The sequence below is a fragment of the Mus caroli genome, chromosome 4, assembly GCF_900094665.2.
Source record: "Mus caroli chromosome 4, CAROLI_EIJ_v1.1, whole genome shotgun sequence".
Classification (NCBI taxonomy): Eukaryota; Metazoa; Chordata; class Mammalia; order Rodentia; family Muridae; genus Mus; species Mus caroli.
In genome coordinates, this window is record NC_034573.1 from 128,009,285 (window position 1) to 128,029,110 (window position 19,826).

Genomic DNA, 19,826 nt, shown 5'->3' on the forward strand with positions numbered 1-19,826 from the left:
TTTAGAAAGGTTCTTTGGAGCAACTCCATCTGTGTTGTCTGGAAATCGGCAGTTCAGTTCACAGGTCAGCAGTGGCAGCTTGATCCACTCGCAAACACTTCACGGATACAGAACAGTCCAGTTCGGTAGAGTCAGGATAGCAAACACGAATCAGCAATGGTGGCACTGCCTAGCAGAGACAGCCAGGCCTCAGCCTTGGCACAAGTCAGCAGGAGGGACAGGAGGGGACACCAGAAGTTCTCATCTGTGCCTCTCTCAGAGATGGGAAGACTCAGAGACCACCAAGCATTGCACAGGTAGCTTTATAAGCTAACTCCTCCTTTGTCCTTGTCTGTGAAGTCCTATTTATATGCCCTCCAAACATTACATGCCTGCCACGTGTCTTGTCTCAGCACATGTGTCTGTCTCAACTGACATCACTCCGCCAATCATCCTGAGTCCCGGGAAGCTGCAAGAAACTGCAGCATGGGCCAGAGAGATGGCTCAGTGGTTAAGAGCAGTAACTGTTCTTCCAGAGGTCCGGAGTTCAATTCCCAGCAACCACATGGTGGCTCACAACCATCTGCAGTGGAGTCTGATGCCCTCCTCTGGTGTGTCTGAAGAGAGCAATGATGAATATATAAAATAAATAAGTAAATCTTAACTGAAGAGGAAGGAGAAACTGCAGCACACCATCAGAAGTGGTTTTGGTGCGTTTCTCTCTGTGGAGTTCCGACAAATGGAGCTCAACTCTGTGATGTAAGGCGGACCAATACATGTGTGTTGTGATGTAAGGAGGACCAATACATGTGTGTTGTTAGCAAAGAATCCTTCGTCACGTGCACTTTCACATGCTTGCTTTAGCAGAACATCCTTTTATCTGTGTCTGCTTCAGGAAAATGTTCCCTCACAAGCCTTTCTTAGCCTTCACCTGTGTCCACTTCAGCAAATGTTTCTTCATTTGTTTGCCTCAGAGAAACACCATCCAACACAACTGACTTTCCAAAGAACCCTTAAGTTTCCACTTCAATCCAGCTTCACCAATTGTCAGCAAATAGCCATTTTATATTTTCTCCTAAAGTCTCTTATCTTCTGCTCCATTTGTGTGTGTGTGTGTGTGTTTGTGTGTGTGTGTCCAGTAGAAGATAGAGTTTTTTGAGACAGGGTTTCTCTGTGTAGCCTTGGCTGTCCTGGAACTCACTTTGTAGACCAGGCTGGCCTCGAACTCAGATATCTCGAAAAACCAAAAAAAGAAAAAAAGAAAAAAAGGATAGATGTTCTCCCATTTACATACTGTACGAAGGCAAGTAGTGAGACAGATCTCTAGTGTTAAGGGCCATGGCCCTGAGGTCCCTTGGGTAGACAGTTACCAGAGGAATGTGAAGGGACTTCTGGATGCTCGTGACCTCATTCAAGATCTATATGTTCACGTGATAAAAAATCCATTTTTCTCACCGGGCAGTGCTGTGGATGGCCCTCGTTCTGTTTGTATCTTGATGCTAATTTTGCTTCCCCAGGAGGGGCTGCCTGGGGTGAGGAGTGGATCACAGACCCAGGTGACTCTCTGTGAGCCTTCTCCCCATTCTAACTTGTAAAATAAAGGCTAGAGCTGACGGTTGAGCAGTGGAAGGGAAGGTGGAGCTGAAAAGTTTTGGGGAGAACGAGGAGAGGAGGAGGTGGAAGGAAAATGGAGCAAAAATCACTTGGCCTGTAGAAACCGCAATAAGCTATAAGGGATCTCCTAGCTGGGGAATATAGTAGTGGTAGATCTGCCCAATCTAGGCACACAGCCTGTACATATTAATTGAGTTGTGTTTTCATTGCGCAGGCTTATTTGGGTTGGAGATTTACTGCATCAGGGCAGTGGTGACACACACCTTTAATCCCAGCACTCAGGAGGCAGAGGCAGGTGGTTCTCTGAGTTCGAGGCCAGCCTGGTCTACAGAGCGAGTTCCTGAGCTACCAGGACGACAGAGAAACCCTGTCTCGACAACAACGAAAATTCATTTCACTCACTGTACACCTGGAGATGCACAGTGCAGTTTTCTGTCCTACCCCACAACACGCTTTACCACAGAATCCCAGACCCCTGAATACAATCTTCCTTCCTTTCTGTTTTTTGCGGGGGTGGGGTGGGTGGGCAGGGCTTCTCTATATAGCCCTGGCTGTCCCAAACCATCTTTGTAGACTGGCTGGCCTTGAACTCAACAAAGATTTCCCTGCCCCTGTCTGGGATTAAAAGCACACACCACCACTGCTTATCCTGAGTATAATATTTCAATGAACATTTTGTGGTGAGTATTCTGAGACAGGGTCTCACGTAGCCCAAGCCAATCTGAAACTCGTTCGGTAGCTGAAGATGAATTTGGACCTCTAGCTCCTCTTACCCCCTCCACCTCCCCAATGCCAGGATTACAGGATTACATATGCTCTGCCACACCCAGTCTCGGTACACAGCACTGGAGATGGAATCCCAGGTTTCACCTGTGATAGGTTAGCGTCTACCCGCTAAGCCCCATCCCCGGCAGGATGTGTTCTCTAATCTCCTGTAACATAAATCCTTCAGCGGTGAGGCTTGTGATGAGGGCACTGAGCGGAATCTGGAGCGCAGGAGCGAGTTTGCTATAAGCCTCGGGATTTGTTCTCCTAAATCGCAGGCAGTCTCGCTAGACTGTGATACATAACCAGCCCGCCGGCAATGGAATCTCCAGCCTGATGTTAATTAACCTGCTGCTGTAAATTGGATGTGTTCACGTCTTTTTCTGTAGAAAAGCCTTAGTTACTTCTGACAGGTCTGAGCCGAGCACAGCATGAAGCCCGATTCCTGGGCAGACATCTTATAGAAAGGGCAGGCAAGTGATGTCTGCACACAGAGCTTCTGGCAGGGATGGAGGCCTCTGTGCTCTCACCTGTCTCTCACAGGGGTCTAGGAGGTACCTTTCTTTCCACCCCTTCCCACCCCTCCTCTTCTGTTTTTTCCTTTTTTAATTTATGAGGAGGTATGTGTCCCTGTATGCACATAACGTGCACGTAGAGACCAGAGGGCAACATCACCCGTCTTCCTCTGTTCCTGCCTGCATTTATTTACTTACTCGTTTGTCTGTTTTTGAGACATGGTTCCTCACCGAACTGAAGCACACCCATTTGCCCGGAGTGACTGACCAGTGAGATCTGGGGATCTGCCTGTTCCTACCCAGTCACTCCAATGCTGGGCTTACAGATTGTCCCTACTTTGTCACTCCCAATGCTCCGCTTATGGACTGTCCCTATTCCATCACTTCAATGCTGGGCTTACAGACATTCACCGTTGCCCCCAGCTTTATGTGGGCGTTGGGGATTTGAACTCAAGGCTTCATGCCCGTGCAGTAAATACTTTACTCAACAAGCTATCTCCCCAGCCCCATCTGTCCTATGAGGGAAACCTCTCTGTGACACCAACTGTCTCAGCGGGCAGATAGTCCCCCCTACACTGTCTCCCAGCTTGGCATTGGTACTCATGAAGGTCAAAGTGGGGACGTGGGATATGGCCTTCTGCTGAGAGTCCCACGTCACGTACCCTGCAAGTTTAATGTTCTATACGGGAGAACCTTTCATCCAGAGCACATGAAACAGCAGCCGTGTTCTGGATAAGCTTTGATCTGCTCGGAAGCAGAAATGAAAAGACAGAGGGGTGCTGGGCAGGCCACGGGACCCATGCCCGCTCTACCTTCCTGCTGTGGGCATCTCTGTCTCTGCACAGTCCTCTCCCTCCATGCACACAGACACCAGACTTTTGGTAAAGTATATAATCTTCCTTAGCAGCGTCGTTTAACCTTCTCCCATAGGATGTGAGGAGAAAAGCTGATGCTGATGTAACTGGAAGAGGCGAGAGTGAGAAAAGAGCCTCTGAGTGCATTCGTCCTGTCCTTTCTGGCTAGCATCCCTTGGCACCGGCTCATCACCTCACTGCTCTGTCTCCTCCTGGAGGAGATGGACACATTTTTCCCAAAGCAGCAATGTCCTCTAACCATAGCCCATTTCAGGAATGCTATCTGATCTGTGAACGCCAGCAGAGCTGGAGGGTGGAGGGTGGTGGGGCTGGTTGCTGCCACTCCTGACAGAGCAAGGCTGAGGCCAGACCCCTTGACTGGGTTACCATCAGAACACAGAGGACAGAGAGTGCCATTTCCATGGGGACAGAGATAGGAAGCATCACTGTCGTGCCTGGGCCAAGAGGGACAGAAACATGACGGGCAGTGACACAGGGAGACGTCAGGTGGAGACATTGGGTCAGCCATGTGTGGTTTGTGCTGTTGGGTTTCTGCTGCTCTGTAGTGACAACTCACAGAGTAAACACAACTGTGCTACCTACTGCAAAGTCACACAGACACACAGAGGCTCTTGGTCCCAGTTTAGTGGTCTTAGGACAATGTCCAAGCTCCTTGGCTGGGCACAGAACATTCTTCACTATCCATCTCAGCGTGTCTCTGTCCCCTGTCTTTCCCTTTAGGGTCCAACAATACAGGGGTCGCTTGCCATGACCCCAGTCACCTCACTCATCCCAATGGTCTGATCTAACTCTACAAGTCTCCATTCATACTGGAGGCACAGGAAGCCTTCCCTGGCTTTTTCTAGAATGGACCAGAATCTCTTCTTCTCTCCCCCTGTAGCAGGTGAGTTCTTTAAGAAGGGGGGCTGTAGTGTTTGAACCTAGCTTCCCCAGCACCTAACACAAAGCCTTCTGGGTCCCCAGTCCTTGTCTGAAAGTCTTCTGGGAATGTAAGCCTTCAGTAGCTTTTCTCTGCTAAAACATGATGAAGTGGCATCCATCTCTTGTCCCAAGTCTCCCCAAGCTGAGCCTCCAGCCCAGAGGTGGTGACATTGTACTTTTGTGCTAATTATCCATTTCCCCCTACATCTCTGATGCTTTGCCTCAACCCCATTTTATTTTCTTGAAACAGAGTTTCAAGTAGCCCATGCAGACCTCAGATTGCATACTTAGTGGAGGGTGACTTTGAACATCTGATCCTCCAGCTTCTACCTCTGCAGTGCCAAGCATACAGGCATTGCCACAACTGCTCTCTGTGGCTCTGATGGTGGAATCCAGAACTGGTGCTCATAGGTTGTCTTGTTAGGGTTTTACTGCTCTGAACAGACTCCATGACCAAGACAACTCTTACCAAGACAACGTGTAATTGGGGCTGGCTTACAGGTTCAGAGATTCAGTCCATTATTGTCAAGACAGCATCCAGGCAGGCACAGTACAGGCAGAGCTGAGAATTCAATATCTTCAACCAAAGGCTGCTAGTGGAAGACTGGCTTCCAGACATCTAGGGTGAGGATCTTAAAGCCCACCAGCACAGTGACACACCTACTCTAACAAGGCCACACCTCCAAATAGTGCCACTCCCTGGGCTAAGCATACACAAACCATCAGGCAGGTAATCTTTCTACTGACAAGCCACACCCCTGTCCCTGGAATTCTTGTTTGTTTGGTTTTTTTTTTTTTTTTTTTTTTTTTTTTTTTTTTTTTTGTCTTTTTGAGACAGGGTTTCTCTGTGTAGCCCTGGCTGTCCTGGAACTCACTTTGTAGACCAGGCTGGCCTCGAACTCAGAAATCCGCCTGCCTCTGCCTCCCAAGTGCTGGGATTAAAGGCATGTGCCACTACACCCGGCCTGGAATTCTTGATTTAGAAGAGGACGCTGTTTCAGGTGCAAAGGTGGCCATGCCCCAGCCTCCCTCCCTTGGACCTGAAGGTGTCCTTGGGAGTCAGGTCCAACTCCCCCACAGGGCCTGCCATGCTCGCTTCTTCTGGCCCTCCTACTATTGATGTTCTATTCTTGTCTCCCTTCCTTTTCCTTGCCCACATCCATCTCAACACCTGTATTTTTAGAATGCCCAGGCCCTGGTATTTATGGCCCCGTGTGAGCACAAAAGGCAGGGACTCTACCTCAGGGACGTGCATCTAGAACAGAACGTGGGAACGTGGTTGGATGTGTGATTAATCTTCACTTGCCAACTCGACTGGGTTTAGAAGCACCTCGGAGACAGGTGAAGCTCCTCTCGGATGAGAGAAGACTCACCTTGAACTTGAGTGACACCTTGGGCTTGGCGGGAAGGAGGAAGCCAGCCAAGGAGGAGGAGCTTAGCCTGTCTCTGCTTCCCGACCACTACAAGTCAATAAACTCACCTTCACTAGGTCCTCCTTGGCACAGAGTGCTCAACCTCTGAGATCAGGAGCCAACACACCCTTTCTCCTTTAGGTTGTGACCAGGCGTTCCTGTCACAGTGCCTTGGAAGTACACAGTATGCTGCCCACAGAGAGATTCTGCTGTCTGTGCCGTTCAGCTCCTCTCTCTTGCTTACTCTGAGATGACCCAGCTGCCATGCTCTGGACTGACCCATGAGAGCAACGAACCCGGTCCCAACAGCAGCTCCTGGGGAGCCAACTCCTGTCATCAGCTGTGCACATCAGCTTTGCAGAAGACCGGGACCTCACAACTTCTCAGATGAGATGGTAGCCCAGGCTCTCGCCTTCTCTGAAGCCTTTCAAGAGAGCTGAGGATGCTGGTCCAGAGAAACGGAGACAATATATGCCTGCTGTCCCGAGCCTCTACATCGAAGAGTGCTTTTCATGGAGTTGTAGGGAGCTGATACTTGCAGAGTTTTGAACTCTCACACACGCAAAGTATGACCTCCGCCACCGGGTTATGTCCTCCCCCAGTCCTTTAAAAAATTTTTTTTTTGGTTTTTATTTTATTTTATTTTATTTTTGAGACAGGATTTCTCCATGTAACAGACCCGTGACTGTCCTGGAACTCGATCTGTAGAATCTCTCTGGGCAACATACAGTGTCCTGCCTCTACACCCTGAGTCCTGGGATTAAAGGCATGTGCCACCATTTATTTGTGCCACTATTTATTGTTTTTTGAGACAGGGTTTCACTGTGTAGCCCTGGCTGTCCTGGAACTCACTTTGTAAACAAGGCTGGCCTCAAACTCACAGAGCTCCACCTGCCTCATTACTTCTTATGTATTTACTTTGATTTCTGAACATTTGTGTGTTCCTGTGTGACATTATGTGCGTCACATGTGTGTAGATGCCTGTGAAGGCCAGGAAAGAGGGTAGGATCCCTTGAATCGGGGTTAGAGGCAATTGTGAACCATCTAATGTAGGTGCTGGGAACTGAACCCCCGTCCTCTCCATGAGCAGTAAATGCTAAATGCTCTTAACCGCTGAGTCTTTAGCCCCAACAACCTTTCCTTTTTAGACAGAGGCTTGCTAAATTGCCCAGGCTGGCTTTCAATCAAAAGTAACCCAGACTGGCCTTGAACTCACATTCCTCCTACCTTAATCTCCAAGTAGCTGAGATTCCAGGCCTACACAGCTACGCCCAGCTACTTGTTCATGAACAGTGGCTTTCATCTGAGACACAGGCACTGTGTACCTCTAATGTCAGACTGCTAACGTCTGTCATTGTAGTTGTGACCTTGTTTGTGCTCAGGGAAAATCCTAGAGCATCAGGGGACTGAAGGAGGCATCGGCAGCAGCTGGCAGGAGCCGAGGAGGCTCCCGTGCTTCTATTTATTTCCATCAGAATCTGGGTCTGCGCCTTAGGGTTCTGATGACACAGACACCCTGAACGACAGAGCATGTGGGGCTCTGGAAACTCCACTTGTCAGCCTATGTCCTGCATAGCCCGGCTGCCAAGTCAAATGCTTTGGTTTTAACAGCACAGCTTCTCTTGGGCCAATAACTACAGCTCTTCCTAGGGGATACTGCTCAGCTAATTTCTAGAAGCTTCTGCTGAGTAATGTCTGCCTCTGCCTGCTTTCATGAACTGCCTTGTCCCGTGCTTGTGCTATGTTTCTGTGGTACAGGGATTGTGGGATACCAACATGCTGCTCTGGGGAGGCAAAACACAGCTGAAGCTAGCAACCCCAGCCTATGTTCCTCTGGGTCAGAAACGGCAGGGGCTGTGATGGAGGCTGTGGTTCTCAAACTTCTGTGCACCCAGATACCTCTGGGAACCTCAAAGAGTTGAGAACTGGGCTCAAATCCTCTTGTGTCTCCAGACTCCACTGAGGACCACAAGGAGTTGGGAAGAGGGATGGGGGATCTGATGACCCCGGGATGGGGGGAATCCAGCTTAGCTCAGGGTGAGCACAGGAGTGCAGAGACACCCCCCCTCGCAACACACACACACACACACACACACACACACACACACACACACACACGCACGCACATGGCAGTCCTTGATGAAGGAGACAACACTTGCTTGTCCAAACTGTTTATTCACAGTGGGGAAGTTTATTGGCTAAACCCTCAGGGCCCATCTAGATCCCTCATTAGCATGAAGGACTCTGTGTTTCTATGCTATGTGACCAGTTGTCATGGTCCTCTTAGTGGGGTGCTGAGGTCATGTGTTCCAGGATAGGAACCTGGTCAGGAGTAGATTTAAATGCCTGCTGTTCTCAATTACAAGAATTGTTGGGGTTCCTGGGTTGCTAGGCCTTACCTGTTCTTCTGTCTGGTAGCACAGTTAACTCGCCCCAGGATATATAGCTTTTGTTGATTTAATAATTAAGAGTTAAAGACACAAAGATGAAAAAAAAAGAAAGAAAGAAAGAAAGAAAGAAAGAAAGAAAGAAAGAAAGAAAGAAAGAAAGAAAGAAAGAAAGAAAGAAAAAGCCAATCCTTTGTATTCCCAGTAAGCAGGGCTTTAGCTGATGTTAACATTTCTGCTTATTTTCCTTCCGGTTCCTCTTTTCAAACTTCTCCCCTCCCTTTGGGACCACGCTGAAGAGTCCTTGAGGCTCCTGAGCTGTTTTGTGTTTTGTTCTGTTTTACAGAAGAAACCTAGGACACAGGCCAGGTAAGTGCTCTCCTGATCTCCAGCCTCAATGTTTTTAACCACAGGCAGCAGGGAAGTCTTCGTCTTACAGCCTCGTTGGGATAGGTTTGTTTTCTCTCTCTCTCTCTCTGCATATGTGTATATGCGCACGTATGTGCTTATCAATGCATAAAACAGCTAGTCCCTCCCTGGTCAGTGTGCATGCCTGTGCATCAAATCTTTCTTCTCCTCTCTCCCTCTCCCTCCCTCTCCCCCTCCCTCCCTCTCTCCTTCCCTGTCTCTCTCCTACTGAGCATTCCTCAAGAACAGACTCTATTTCTTCTGCATTATTTTCTCTGCAGCATCCAGCACATTTGACAGGGGAAGGACCCTCAGTAGACTGTCAGAAAAAGCACTCAGCATCAGAGGGCGTCCACTCACATCTGACTCTGCCACCTGCTAGCTGTTTGACCTTGGGCAAGCGATTTAACCGGCCTCATCTTTGCTGTATTTATTGATAAAGGGAAAGCCAAACCACTCTCCGGTTTGCTAAGGGAGACCGCAGCGAGCTTGCAGATGTCAAAAACCTCAGCTGAGTGCACAGCGTCCAGGTCACTGTGAGGTCACTGTGGGACGCCTTCTGTTGAGACAGGGCCTCGGTCTGATGTCACCTTGGCTGGCTTGAAACTTCCTATGTAAACCCAGCTGGCCTCAAACTCACAGAGATCTGCCTGCCTCTGCTTCCTAAGTGCTGTTTAGGGTCAGAGGCGTTTCCCACCATGCCCACTGGGATCCCGATTCTATGCTAAGCTCGGCCATGGCTGAAAGCCCTCGGTTACTCTGTCCATCATCTAAAAGCAGAGGTGGCAGCCAGCTCCCAGAACCACTGAGCACCTACAACCAACAACACAAAAGCATGCGACACTGAGCAGGTCCTGAGGGCACCCACACTTCCCATTACACTGTGGCAGGGGGTGGCGCCAGGTCTCTACTGGGCCCAAACTACTCTCTAGCAATGGTGTGCCAGTCAGCTTTCTGTCCTGTAACAAAGACCCGTGAGAACCAGCTCAAGAGGAAAGGTTGACCTGGGCTCGTGGTCTTGGAGGGTCTGGTCTCAGGCACCATTAACTTTGAGCCTCTGGCGGTCGAAGCGCACATCTCTGTGTGAGTGCGTGGTCAAGACCAGCTCACCTCATAGCTGGGAAGTGATGAAGAGGAGGTACAGCTTGGGAGCCTCCATATCCTTCAGGGACACATCCCCAGTGACCTAGCTTCCTCCCACTCGGTCCGGTCCGTGGACCTTGGAGGCACATCCCATGTCCAAGCTATAGTGAATGGGCTCCTGTAATCAAACCCTTGCCTAAGGGCCTCCCGTCCAAGAACGCAGAGGCAAGGAGCTTCGGATCTCAGACGCCACTTAGAGAGGCACCCTGGGAAGCTCCCACATCCTCTGCCAGAAGAAACCAGCTAAGACTGCCTGCCCCATGAGACAAACCACCCCTGAGAACTGTATACACAGACTAAGAACAAAAACACGTTCTTCTCAAACAGCACGTGCTGTGGTATTTATAATCTGAAAAGTCACACGACAGAGCCTAAGAAGGCTGGTAGGGAGGCAGACCAGGTCTGGAACACCTGGGTCTTCGGGAGAAGAAGGAGCGGAGTGCTCCGAGTCCCCAAGAGGATGTGGGCTTTGGCCTAGTTGAGTGGCACCTTCCATCACTCAAGGGAAGGCTGTGGTGTGTGAATCAAGGTCACCCTTGCCCAGCCATTTGGGAACCATGTGGCAAGTGTCCCCAAGGCCCAGCCAGAGACAGCATCATTATGAAGTCTTCCAAGAGCTGTTCCTTAGGTAGGGCTCGCACATTCAGCAGACATTCTATTCTTCAACCTTCATTGAATCTTCTGCAGGTCTTCAGGTCCAAACGAGGCCGGCAGCAGCTCCTGGACCGTCCTGACTACGAATGTGCCATCCGGCTTGGTCATGTACACGGCCCAGTCGGTGCCAAACTGGAAAAGAGGGCAAAGTTGTGTGAGGGAGGCCGTGGGACTGAGGGAGATGGAAGGTACGGGTTCGAATGTGACTCTACTATTTTCTTTGTGCCTCAGTTTCCCTTACCTGTCAAATGGGAGTAACAATAATTGTACCTGGCTCACAGAGCCTGGGGGAGAGCTCAGTGGAAAAGCACTGGCCAACATCACTGTGCATGGCCTGTTGTCAATGGGCCATGAGCATCCCCTTGGAGGATGCTCCCAGGAGCTTTGTAAAAATAATACCTTTGCCAGGTGTGGTGGCAGATGCCTTTAATCCCAGCACTTGGGAGGCAGAGTCAGGTGGATCTCTGAGTTCGAGGCCAGCCTGGTCTACAAAGTGAGTTACAGGACAGCCAAGGCTACACAGAGAAACCCTGTCTCGAAAAAAACAAAAAACAAAAAAAACCCCAAAAACCTTCTCTCTGTTTTCATGTATGTGTGGTATACACGTGTGTGTATGCATGTGGGGAGGGGGGCGCATATGGGTAAACATGCATGTGGAAGCCCAAGGGTTGGGTCTCGAATCATCCTTCATGGCTCTTCTGCCTTATTCACAGAGGCAGCGTCTCTCCATCAAACCCAGAGCTCGGCCATATGGCTAGTCCAGCCAGCCACTTTGCTGTGGGGATCCCCTGTCTCTGCCTTCCAAGTCTGGAATTGCAGGCATCTGCCTAGATCACCTGGCAGATGTGGGTTTCTAAGGATGCAAACTCTGGTCCTCGAGGGTTAAATATGCAAGAGTTTAACCACTGAAATCTCTTCCTAGCACCTGTTGAAATATCTGTGCCTTGGGCTGCAGAGACGGCTCGGCAGTTAAGAGCACTCAGAACTCTTGCAGAGGAGCCGAGCTTATCTCCAACCCCTACACTGGGAAACCCACGATTTCCTCTAACTCCAGCTCCATGAAGATCTGATGCTCTGACCTTCGTGGGCAACTGTGTTTAAAATGCACATCTTGGCACAGACATAATTAAAAATTAAATCTTTTTTAAAAGTCTATGTCCCAGAGCTAAGCTTCCTTCTGCAATGACAAATGACAGCCAACACCTGCTGCCCCCTACAGGTCCCCCTTTGTACCTCCAAGAAGGAATCTTTGTCTCTTTCAGGACACTCAACACACTATGTTGACATCATAGCATTATCGCCCCCTGGAGGTGGTGGCTGTCATTACATTCCTTTCACTATTGGAGAAACAGACTTAGTGCTATCAATTAGCTGTGGTGGTTTGAAAGCAATGGAATTCTTGGTCCCCAGTTGGCCAACCTGTTTGGGGAGGGTTGGGGAATATGGGTGTGCTGGAGGAAGAGCCGCTGGAAGGTTTCAAAATCCATGGTTTCCAGCACTCTCTCTGTTTCCTGCTCACTGTTCCAGATGTGAGGAAGCTTCCAGATGTGAGCTTCCAGCTCCAGTCAGCATGTCTCTCATCTGCTGTCCCTGCATTATGGACCCCAACCTTCTGGAACCATTAGCCCCAAGTAAACTTCAACTGCTTTGGTCGTGGTGTCTCGTCACAGCGGTGGGAAGGTAACTAATACATCAGCAGAGATGAGCATGTCTCCAGAACTTTCTCCCACGCCCTATCTGGGTCCTCTGGGGCTCTCTGTCTTCACCTACGACGACGTGTTTTAGTGATAGGAGCCCTTTCCTATCCACCAGCGAGGTGGGTAGGTGGGGAGTTAAGTCGGTGACAGAGAGGAAGTCAACAGACCCGACTTCTTCCTGGCAGGCTTGGTGAGATTCACAGACCCTGGCGTCTAGTAGGAGCCCAGTTCCCAGAGGCCGTGGCATCGTGACTGATGTGTGGGCTGCCAGCCGAGGCTGGTCCACGGCCTCCTGTTCTTCCACGTGTCTGTCTGAATCGCTCTCAGGCACGGTTACCAGACACTATCAATCTTTGGGATTTTTCAGAATTAAGGTTTCAAGGGTGGTGAATTTTCGTGTTTAGCAAGCTGTGCCTGAGGGCGAGGGTGATCTTGGTGCAGGCGAGTTTAGATGCCAGGTCCCTGGCTCCTAGGCCTCAGCGCTCACTGTTCACATTTGGTTTTATGCTTCCTTCTCCCCTGCAGATTTTTCATTTGCTCCCACTCCTTTGCCAGCATCTAATCTAAAAAAAAAATGGCCCTAAGCAAGTGGAACAAGTTGAGGCCCTGGGAGCCAGAGACTTGGTACTTGCTGGTGGCTTCTTTAGGCACCGTCACCATGCTGGCAGCTATGGTGACACCCCTGCTCTGCCCCTCGCTGAACTAAAATTCACTGTGTGAATTAAATGTCTCTGGGATGGCTTTTCCATCTTGCCTTGGGAAGTGGGTTCTGTGAACTGCAGAGCTGGTAAGCAGAAAACAGATGAACAAGCCAAGCTGCCCTGTCTAGCAACACCAGTTCCAAAAGCAAGAATGTTCACAGACCAGGCAGCATGAAGCTGCCTTGTGGCAAACCCCCTACCCCCCTTCCCGGCACACTTGGTTCAGGGTATGCATACAGGACACATAGGCAACGAGGGAGTCTGGAGACAGCCTTGGCTGCCACTGGTCTCCCGTCCTCAGGGGCTGCTCAGTTTCCTTTGATGCTTCTGGAGATAGGAATGATGGTGGCTGATTCTCTCCTGGGCTCGTGTGGGGCTGGTGGAGCTGCCAGATTCCGAGTGTTCTCAGAGCAAGCTGCAGCTCAAGGGCCATCCCTGGCATGTGGCTTTCATTTTGGGAGACTACAGAGGCCATGAACTTCTTTGGCATCTTCCTCCTGACATCCTCCTAATGCATGTGTTAACACCAAAAGCTCCCACTGGGCTGGGCGTGGGACAGACAGTTAGATCTCTAAGTTCAAGTCCAGCCTGGTCTACAGAGTGAGTTTCAGGATAGTCAGGGATACATAGAGAAACCCTGTCTGGGAAAACAAACAAACAAACAAAAACAACTTCACTCCTGCAAAACAAAAACAAAACACCCTCCACTGGGCCTGAAAGAAACCCCATGGTCAGGGCTGGGATGCTGCTCAGTGTACAGCCTAGCACACCCCGGGCCCTGGATTCCACCCATCCCAGCACAGCAAAGTCAGCCAGCCAGCCCACCCTTTCATCTTTACACTTAACAAAGCCTCGAGTTGGTACACATTATAAAGTTTGCCAGAGCCAGCAAGATGGCTCAGCCGGGAAGGGTGCTTGCTGCCGAGCCTGGTCATCTGAGTTGGATCTCTGAAGCCAACACAGCAGAAGGAGATAATGGACTCTCAAAAAAAAAAAACCCGTGTACTCTGACCTCCACACTGGCACGGCGGGCACCCACTTGCACGCTCATGTGTGTGCACACCCACAATTAAAAATAAGACATAAGTAATAACACTTGCTTCATATCTTGCTTGGCTTCCCCTTTATAGTCTCTCTGTCTCTCTGTCTGTCTGTCTGTCTCTCTCTGCCTCTCTCTTTCTGTCTCTGTCTCTCTCTGTCTCTCTCTGTCTCTGTCTCTCTCTGTCTCTCGGTTTTTTGTTTTGTTTTGTTTTGTTTTGTTTTTTTCGAGACAGGGTTTCTCTGTGTAGTCGAAGCTGTCCTGGAACTCACTCTGTAGCCCAGGCTGGCCTCGAACTCAGAAATCCACCTGCCTCTGCCTCCCGAGTGCTGGGATTAAAGGCGTGCGCCACCACGCCCGGCTGTTCTCTCTCATTTTTCAACCTTGTTGCTTTTGTTTGTTTTGAGACAGGATCTCCCTGTATAGCTTCAGCTGTCCTGGAACTTGCTACAGAGCCCAGGCTGGTCTCAAACTTGGAGGAAATCTCCCACCAACTCCGGAGTTCTGTGATTGCAGGGGTTTGCCACCATGCCTGGTTTTCTCGACTCTCTGAAAACAGTAGTAAAATACGTAGTACATAAGACTAGTCATTTTCGTCATTTCTAAGGGCATACCTCAGTTCCCTTTATTTGGGAATAAACATGCTCTGTGTTCTCTGGGTGCCATGGCCATGTGAGCCAGGCCCAGCTTCTGCCTGTGATCCTATCATCTCACTGCTCCCCTACCCACCGCCCTTTGCCCTTCCACCGTTCACACAGTAAACATCTAGGCCAGTGTGAAACTCTCTTTTCATGAGTTATAGTTCTACTAGAATGTCACCTTCAAAAAGAGAGCCACCTAGCACAGCAGCTGGCAAAGGCCCAAATAGGAAGTATTTCAGGTTTTCCAGGTTGTGTGGTCTTCCTATAACTGCTCAGCCCTGCTACCACAAGGCAGGAGTGGTTACTGTCCACCCAGCAGAGACTAGGAGTAGCTGTGGCCCCATCAGACTTATCTACAATCAAGAGACTTGCTGGGATTGGCCTGTGGGCTGGGGTTTATCATTCTCAGGTCCCTGCTGCCCCGCTGTCCCCTGAATTCTCTTCCTGGATTTTCTCACAGCTTCTTGAAGCTCAGTGAGGGCAAGTCTGGCTTCGCTGTCCCCAGAGCTAGCTCACTCAGTGCCTGGCATCAACAACAGAAGCCTTGTGTATGCCGGAAGAAGGACTTGTTTCCAGTGACTCACATGAACCCAGGAAGGTCCTGGGAGTCAGCCAGCACAGTATAGAGCCCAGACAGTAACTGTCCACACTGGCAGTCTGGTGTGACCCCTAAGAGACCTCAGGGATGCTTTCCAGGAAGAGACCAGGCTCCTACCTCTCTCATGACTTGTCGGCAGGCTCCGCAGGGAGAGATGAACTCTTCTTGCAAGTCACTGGGGAAACAAAGATTCAACTGAGAGCGGTCTTAGCCGACGGCTGAAATTCACAAACTAAGTCCCTGTCCTGTTACAAATCAGGTCACATTCCATCAGACAGTCCTTGAGTCCCAGAATCATGTGTCCTGGAGGCTGGGAAGACGACGTGGCTTGGCGGCTGGCCACACTTCTGAAATCAAAGCCACGGCGGCAAAGCTACCTCACCCGTGAGCTCATAAATGTTTAAGGGGCCTTTAGCTTGTCTGTCACCACGCTTCAGGAGACAGGGATGAAGGAGAGCTTGTCTCTGGCCTTCATAGGAATGGCTGGACCCAGGAGGCATGACACAAAGCTAGATGATTTATTGTTTAAGGAAAATGCCGAAAGAACGCATGATAAAAGAGTAGTAAGCCGGCCACAGGAGTGAGACAATGTCTCGCACAGAAGGTGACACCAGCTGGTCCCCACAAGAAGAATAGAGTCATGCATTCCCATTTAGTGAAAAAACTACTAGACCAGACATTTAACAAGCAGGGAATCAGGATAGCCATTTCATTGGCAAGGTCATAGATTTGGTGAGATAAATAACAGAATGGCTATCCCGAAGTGCGGGCATGTTTTGTATTTTAGACAAATAAATATGGGGGTGGGTGGTGGGTGGATGGAGAGATGGCTCCGTGGTTAAGAGCACTTTCTGCTCTTCCAGGAGAACTGAGCACCTGTACGGTGGTTTACAAACATCTGTAACTCTGGCTTTAGAAGAGCTGAAGCCTTCTGTCCTCCATGGACACACACAGAGACAAAACACACACACATACACACACACACACACACACACACCATGTATATAAAAATGTTGGGGGGCTGGAGAGATGGCTCAGTGGGTAAGAGCACCCGACTGCTCTTCCGAAGGTCCAGAGTTCAAATCCCAGCAACCACATGGTGGCTCACAACCATCCATAACAAGATCTGACTCCCTCTTCTGGAGTGTCTGAAGATAGCTACAGTGTACTTACATATAATAAATAAATAAATGTTAAAAAAATAAAAATTAAAAAATTAAAAATAAAAATGTTGGAGCCAGGCGGTGGTGGTGCACGCCTTTAATCCCAGCACTCGGGAGGCAGAGGCAGGCAGATTTCTGAGTTCGAGGCCAGCCTGGTCTATAAAGTGAGTTCCAGGACAGCCAGAGCTATACAGAGAAACCCTGTCTTAAAAAACAAAAAAACAACAAAACAACAACAACAACAACAACAACAAAAAGTTGGTAAAAAGGAAGAAAGGGGGATGGAAGAAAAAAGAAGACGGGCCCTGGAAGGCTCTGGGATGGAAGAATACCACGTATGTGTATCAAGAGAAGGATGGGCTGCTGGCATCCGAGGGAAACAGCAAGCAAGACACACGCTTCCGGCCAGGTCGCCTTCAAGAATTCGGGCACCTTTGTGCCATTGTCTGGCTCAGACAGAGGACAGGGATGATGTCCAGAGAGTGAAGATTTGGCTGTGGGGCCTTGGTGGCCACAATCCCTACCCTTCTGGGCCCACAGCTTGGGGACAGCTGGAAAAGAGCATGGGATTTGGGCCAACTTCCTGTTTGGCTCACTGTGTGGCTCTGAGTCATCTTAAGTCACCCAGGATTGTACCTTGGTCTGTCACACGTGGGTCACACTGTCATCTACTTGGATGGGTTCCAACAAAATGACATACCATGTCCCATTGAAGTAAAACTTTATTTCTGAGACAAAGTCTCATGTAGCCCAGGCTGGCCCCCAGCTTGCCACGTAGCTGTGGATAACCTTGACCTCATGAGCCTCCGGCTTCTGTCTCCTGAGTTCCTGTATTACAGGCACGCACCGCCAGGCCTGGTTTTATGCAGTGCTGGGGATGGAAGCCAGGACTTTATGCAGGCTAGGTAGGCATTCTTCCAGCTGAGCTAAGTCCCAACCCCAGGGGTTTTATAAGCCTTCGATTGCTATATTGTTATTGCCGGGGCTAATTTCCGCACACCTTCCATGTGTGGCCTCTTCCATATTTTAATACTTTACTGCATACTATTTTATTTCATGCAGTGTGCTCTATGGCGTCTATAATTAATATGGCCATGCGCCAACAGCAGCTGTTGTGCCGTGTACTGTGTGCCTAGCGTGCTGGGATCCCTGAAAAACATTCTGCAGAGGCTGGCTCATTTCAGACGACTAATATTTATTGAGTACTTACTACATGCCTGGCACTAGGAACTGCCACGGGTGCTAGGGGTGCTATAATGAACAAGACACACAAATTCACCATGGTGACGTCTTTATAGACTAAAGAGCCAAACTAACTAGCCAGCAACGGACCAAGTGGAGGCAGTTAATGGAGGGGACAGAGTGGCCAGGGGCTGTTTTTAGATTCCATGATAATTGACTTGTATCCGAAGGCCCAATCAAAGAATGTTTCTGGCTGGGCAGTGGTGACACACACCTTTAATCCCAGCACTTGAAAGGCAGAGGCAGGCAGATTTCTGAGTTCGAGGCTAGCCTGGTCTACAGAGTGATTTCCAGGACAGCCAGGGCTATACAGAAAAACCCTGTCTCAAAAAAAAAAAAAAAAAAAACCAAAACAAACAAGCAAACAAAAGAATGTTTCTGTTTTACTCCCCCTACCCCACTTCAAGACAGGGTTTCTCTGTGTAGCCTTGGCTGTCCTGGTACTCACTATGTAGATCAGGCCGGCCTCAAGCGCACAGAGATCCACCTGCCTTTGGCTCCTGAGTGCTGGGATTAAAGGCATGTTCTATTGTGCATGGCAAATCAAAAACTGGTTTTGCTCCACGAAAATGTAGGATTTTCCCTGAGAAGGCTTCCTGCTTCAGAAGAAACCCCATAGGAACCTGAAGGAATGGGGGCCCCTCTGCAGGGCACTCTATGAGTCAAGTAAACTGTGCAGTTTCTGGGTGACTGGTGGTACAAAGCTTAGCCTGTCTTATGTTTCATTTCTTTCTACCTGTATTGATCCAGGGCCTGCTCTCAGCCAGGCAGGCATGAAAAAGGAGCAACAGAGACCTCCAAGAAGTGTTACCCAGGGAACTCTGCCTCCCTTCCACAGCCGATGAGACCCTTTGTGATCTGCCCCTGTCATTTCCCTTCTTGGATATGGTGGCCCAAGTCAGGAGTCACCAGAGGACCAATCCTGCGTCCTACCAGGAAGCTGGATTCAGCCTTAGTTTCAACCACCCAAAGTTCTAAACTGTGCTAAATAGCTCACTTCATTCTGCACTGCAGTACCAAATGTTCAGACGAGGCTCTGCAGAGGAGCCAGCCAATCAGCTCATTTAATCTCCTAACATCCTAAAAGACATGAACCTGTGTGCAAGCTTTTACTACGTGTTAAAGATCGTGGAAGAAACAACTTACTCAAGGTCACAGAGCCAATCAGGGGCATGGTCGGGATTTGAACTCAGAACCCACAAACTCTGCCTTTGCTTTTCTTATGGCTTGCCAAGTAAGAGCAATAATGTCACAACTGTGGTTCTCCTTGGTGACACACTGTGTGCTAGGGAGTTCGCAGAAGTCAATTCATGTGGCCGGCCGACTCCCTCTCGTGAATTTTCCAGCTTAGAAAGCCAGGCTGAGGGCTGGGATTGTAGCTGGATGGATAGAGTACTTGACCACAGAGCCCAAAGAGGGTATGATGGCACAGACTTGCCGTCCCAGCATTCAAGTGGTGAAGGCAGGAAGATCAGAGTTTCATGGTCACAGCCTTGCTTGCAAAGCAAGTTCTAGGCCAGCCTGGCTTATGTGAGACCTAGTCAAAAAATAAAATAAAATAAAATAAAATAAAATAAAATAAAATAGCTAGGCTTAGAGGCTTCTAAGCACCTTAGGTGCACAGTAGGGCAGTCCCCAGTGACCTGGGAGCTAGGGCTTTTGTCTGTCAGTTAACATATCTGGCAAGAATGATCAATAACCATCAGACAAGTTGGCTGCATCTAGACATCTCTCCCACGCTTTCCTGATTCTCCTCCCCGGGATACCTTTTATCCCTGGAGATCAAGGGTTTTGTGTGGTTTGTGCAAACCTTGGCTGCACACTGAGGTCATAGTTAGCTTGGTGAGCTAGAAACCTACTGACTCTGAGAACAGAGGAATAGGAGTCCAGTGGGACCTCAGGATCTCACCTGGCTCTGCCAACATCAGCAGCACCCCATCCTTTGTGATCCCAGAGAGGGGACTGGGCTGCTCAGCCCTGGTCTGTGCCAAAAAGAGCTGGCTGGCCTTCCTCCTCTAATCCAAGCTCTCTTTAATAAGTCATTAGTGTGATAATGACTGCATTGCTGTCTG

At 49.5% G+C, this 19,826-nt stretch overlaps 1 protein-coding gene across 1 annotated transcript in view; it reads right to left on the bottom strand.

Annotated features, from left to right (window-relative positions):
* Nucleotides 1-10,332: 10,332 nt before the first annotated feature.
* Nucleotides 10,333-19,826, bottom strand: part of Cda (cytidine deaminase) — a 29,640-nt gene continuing 20,146 nt past the window's right edge. The window contains exons 3-4 of the mRNA XM_021161185.2: nt 15,467-15,524; nt 10,333-10,805 (exon numbers count right to left, since the gene is read on the bottom strand). Of these exons, the coding sequence (XP_021016844.1) occupies nt 10,689-10,805; nt 15,467-15,524 (175 nt within the window). The 3' untranslated portion in view covers nt 10,333-10,688. The remainder of the gene's footprint in view (nt 10,806-15,466; nt 15,525-19,826) is intronic.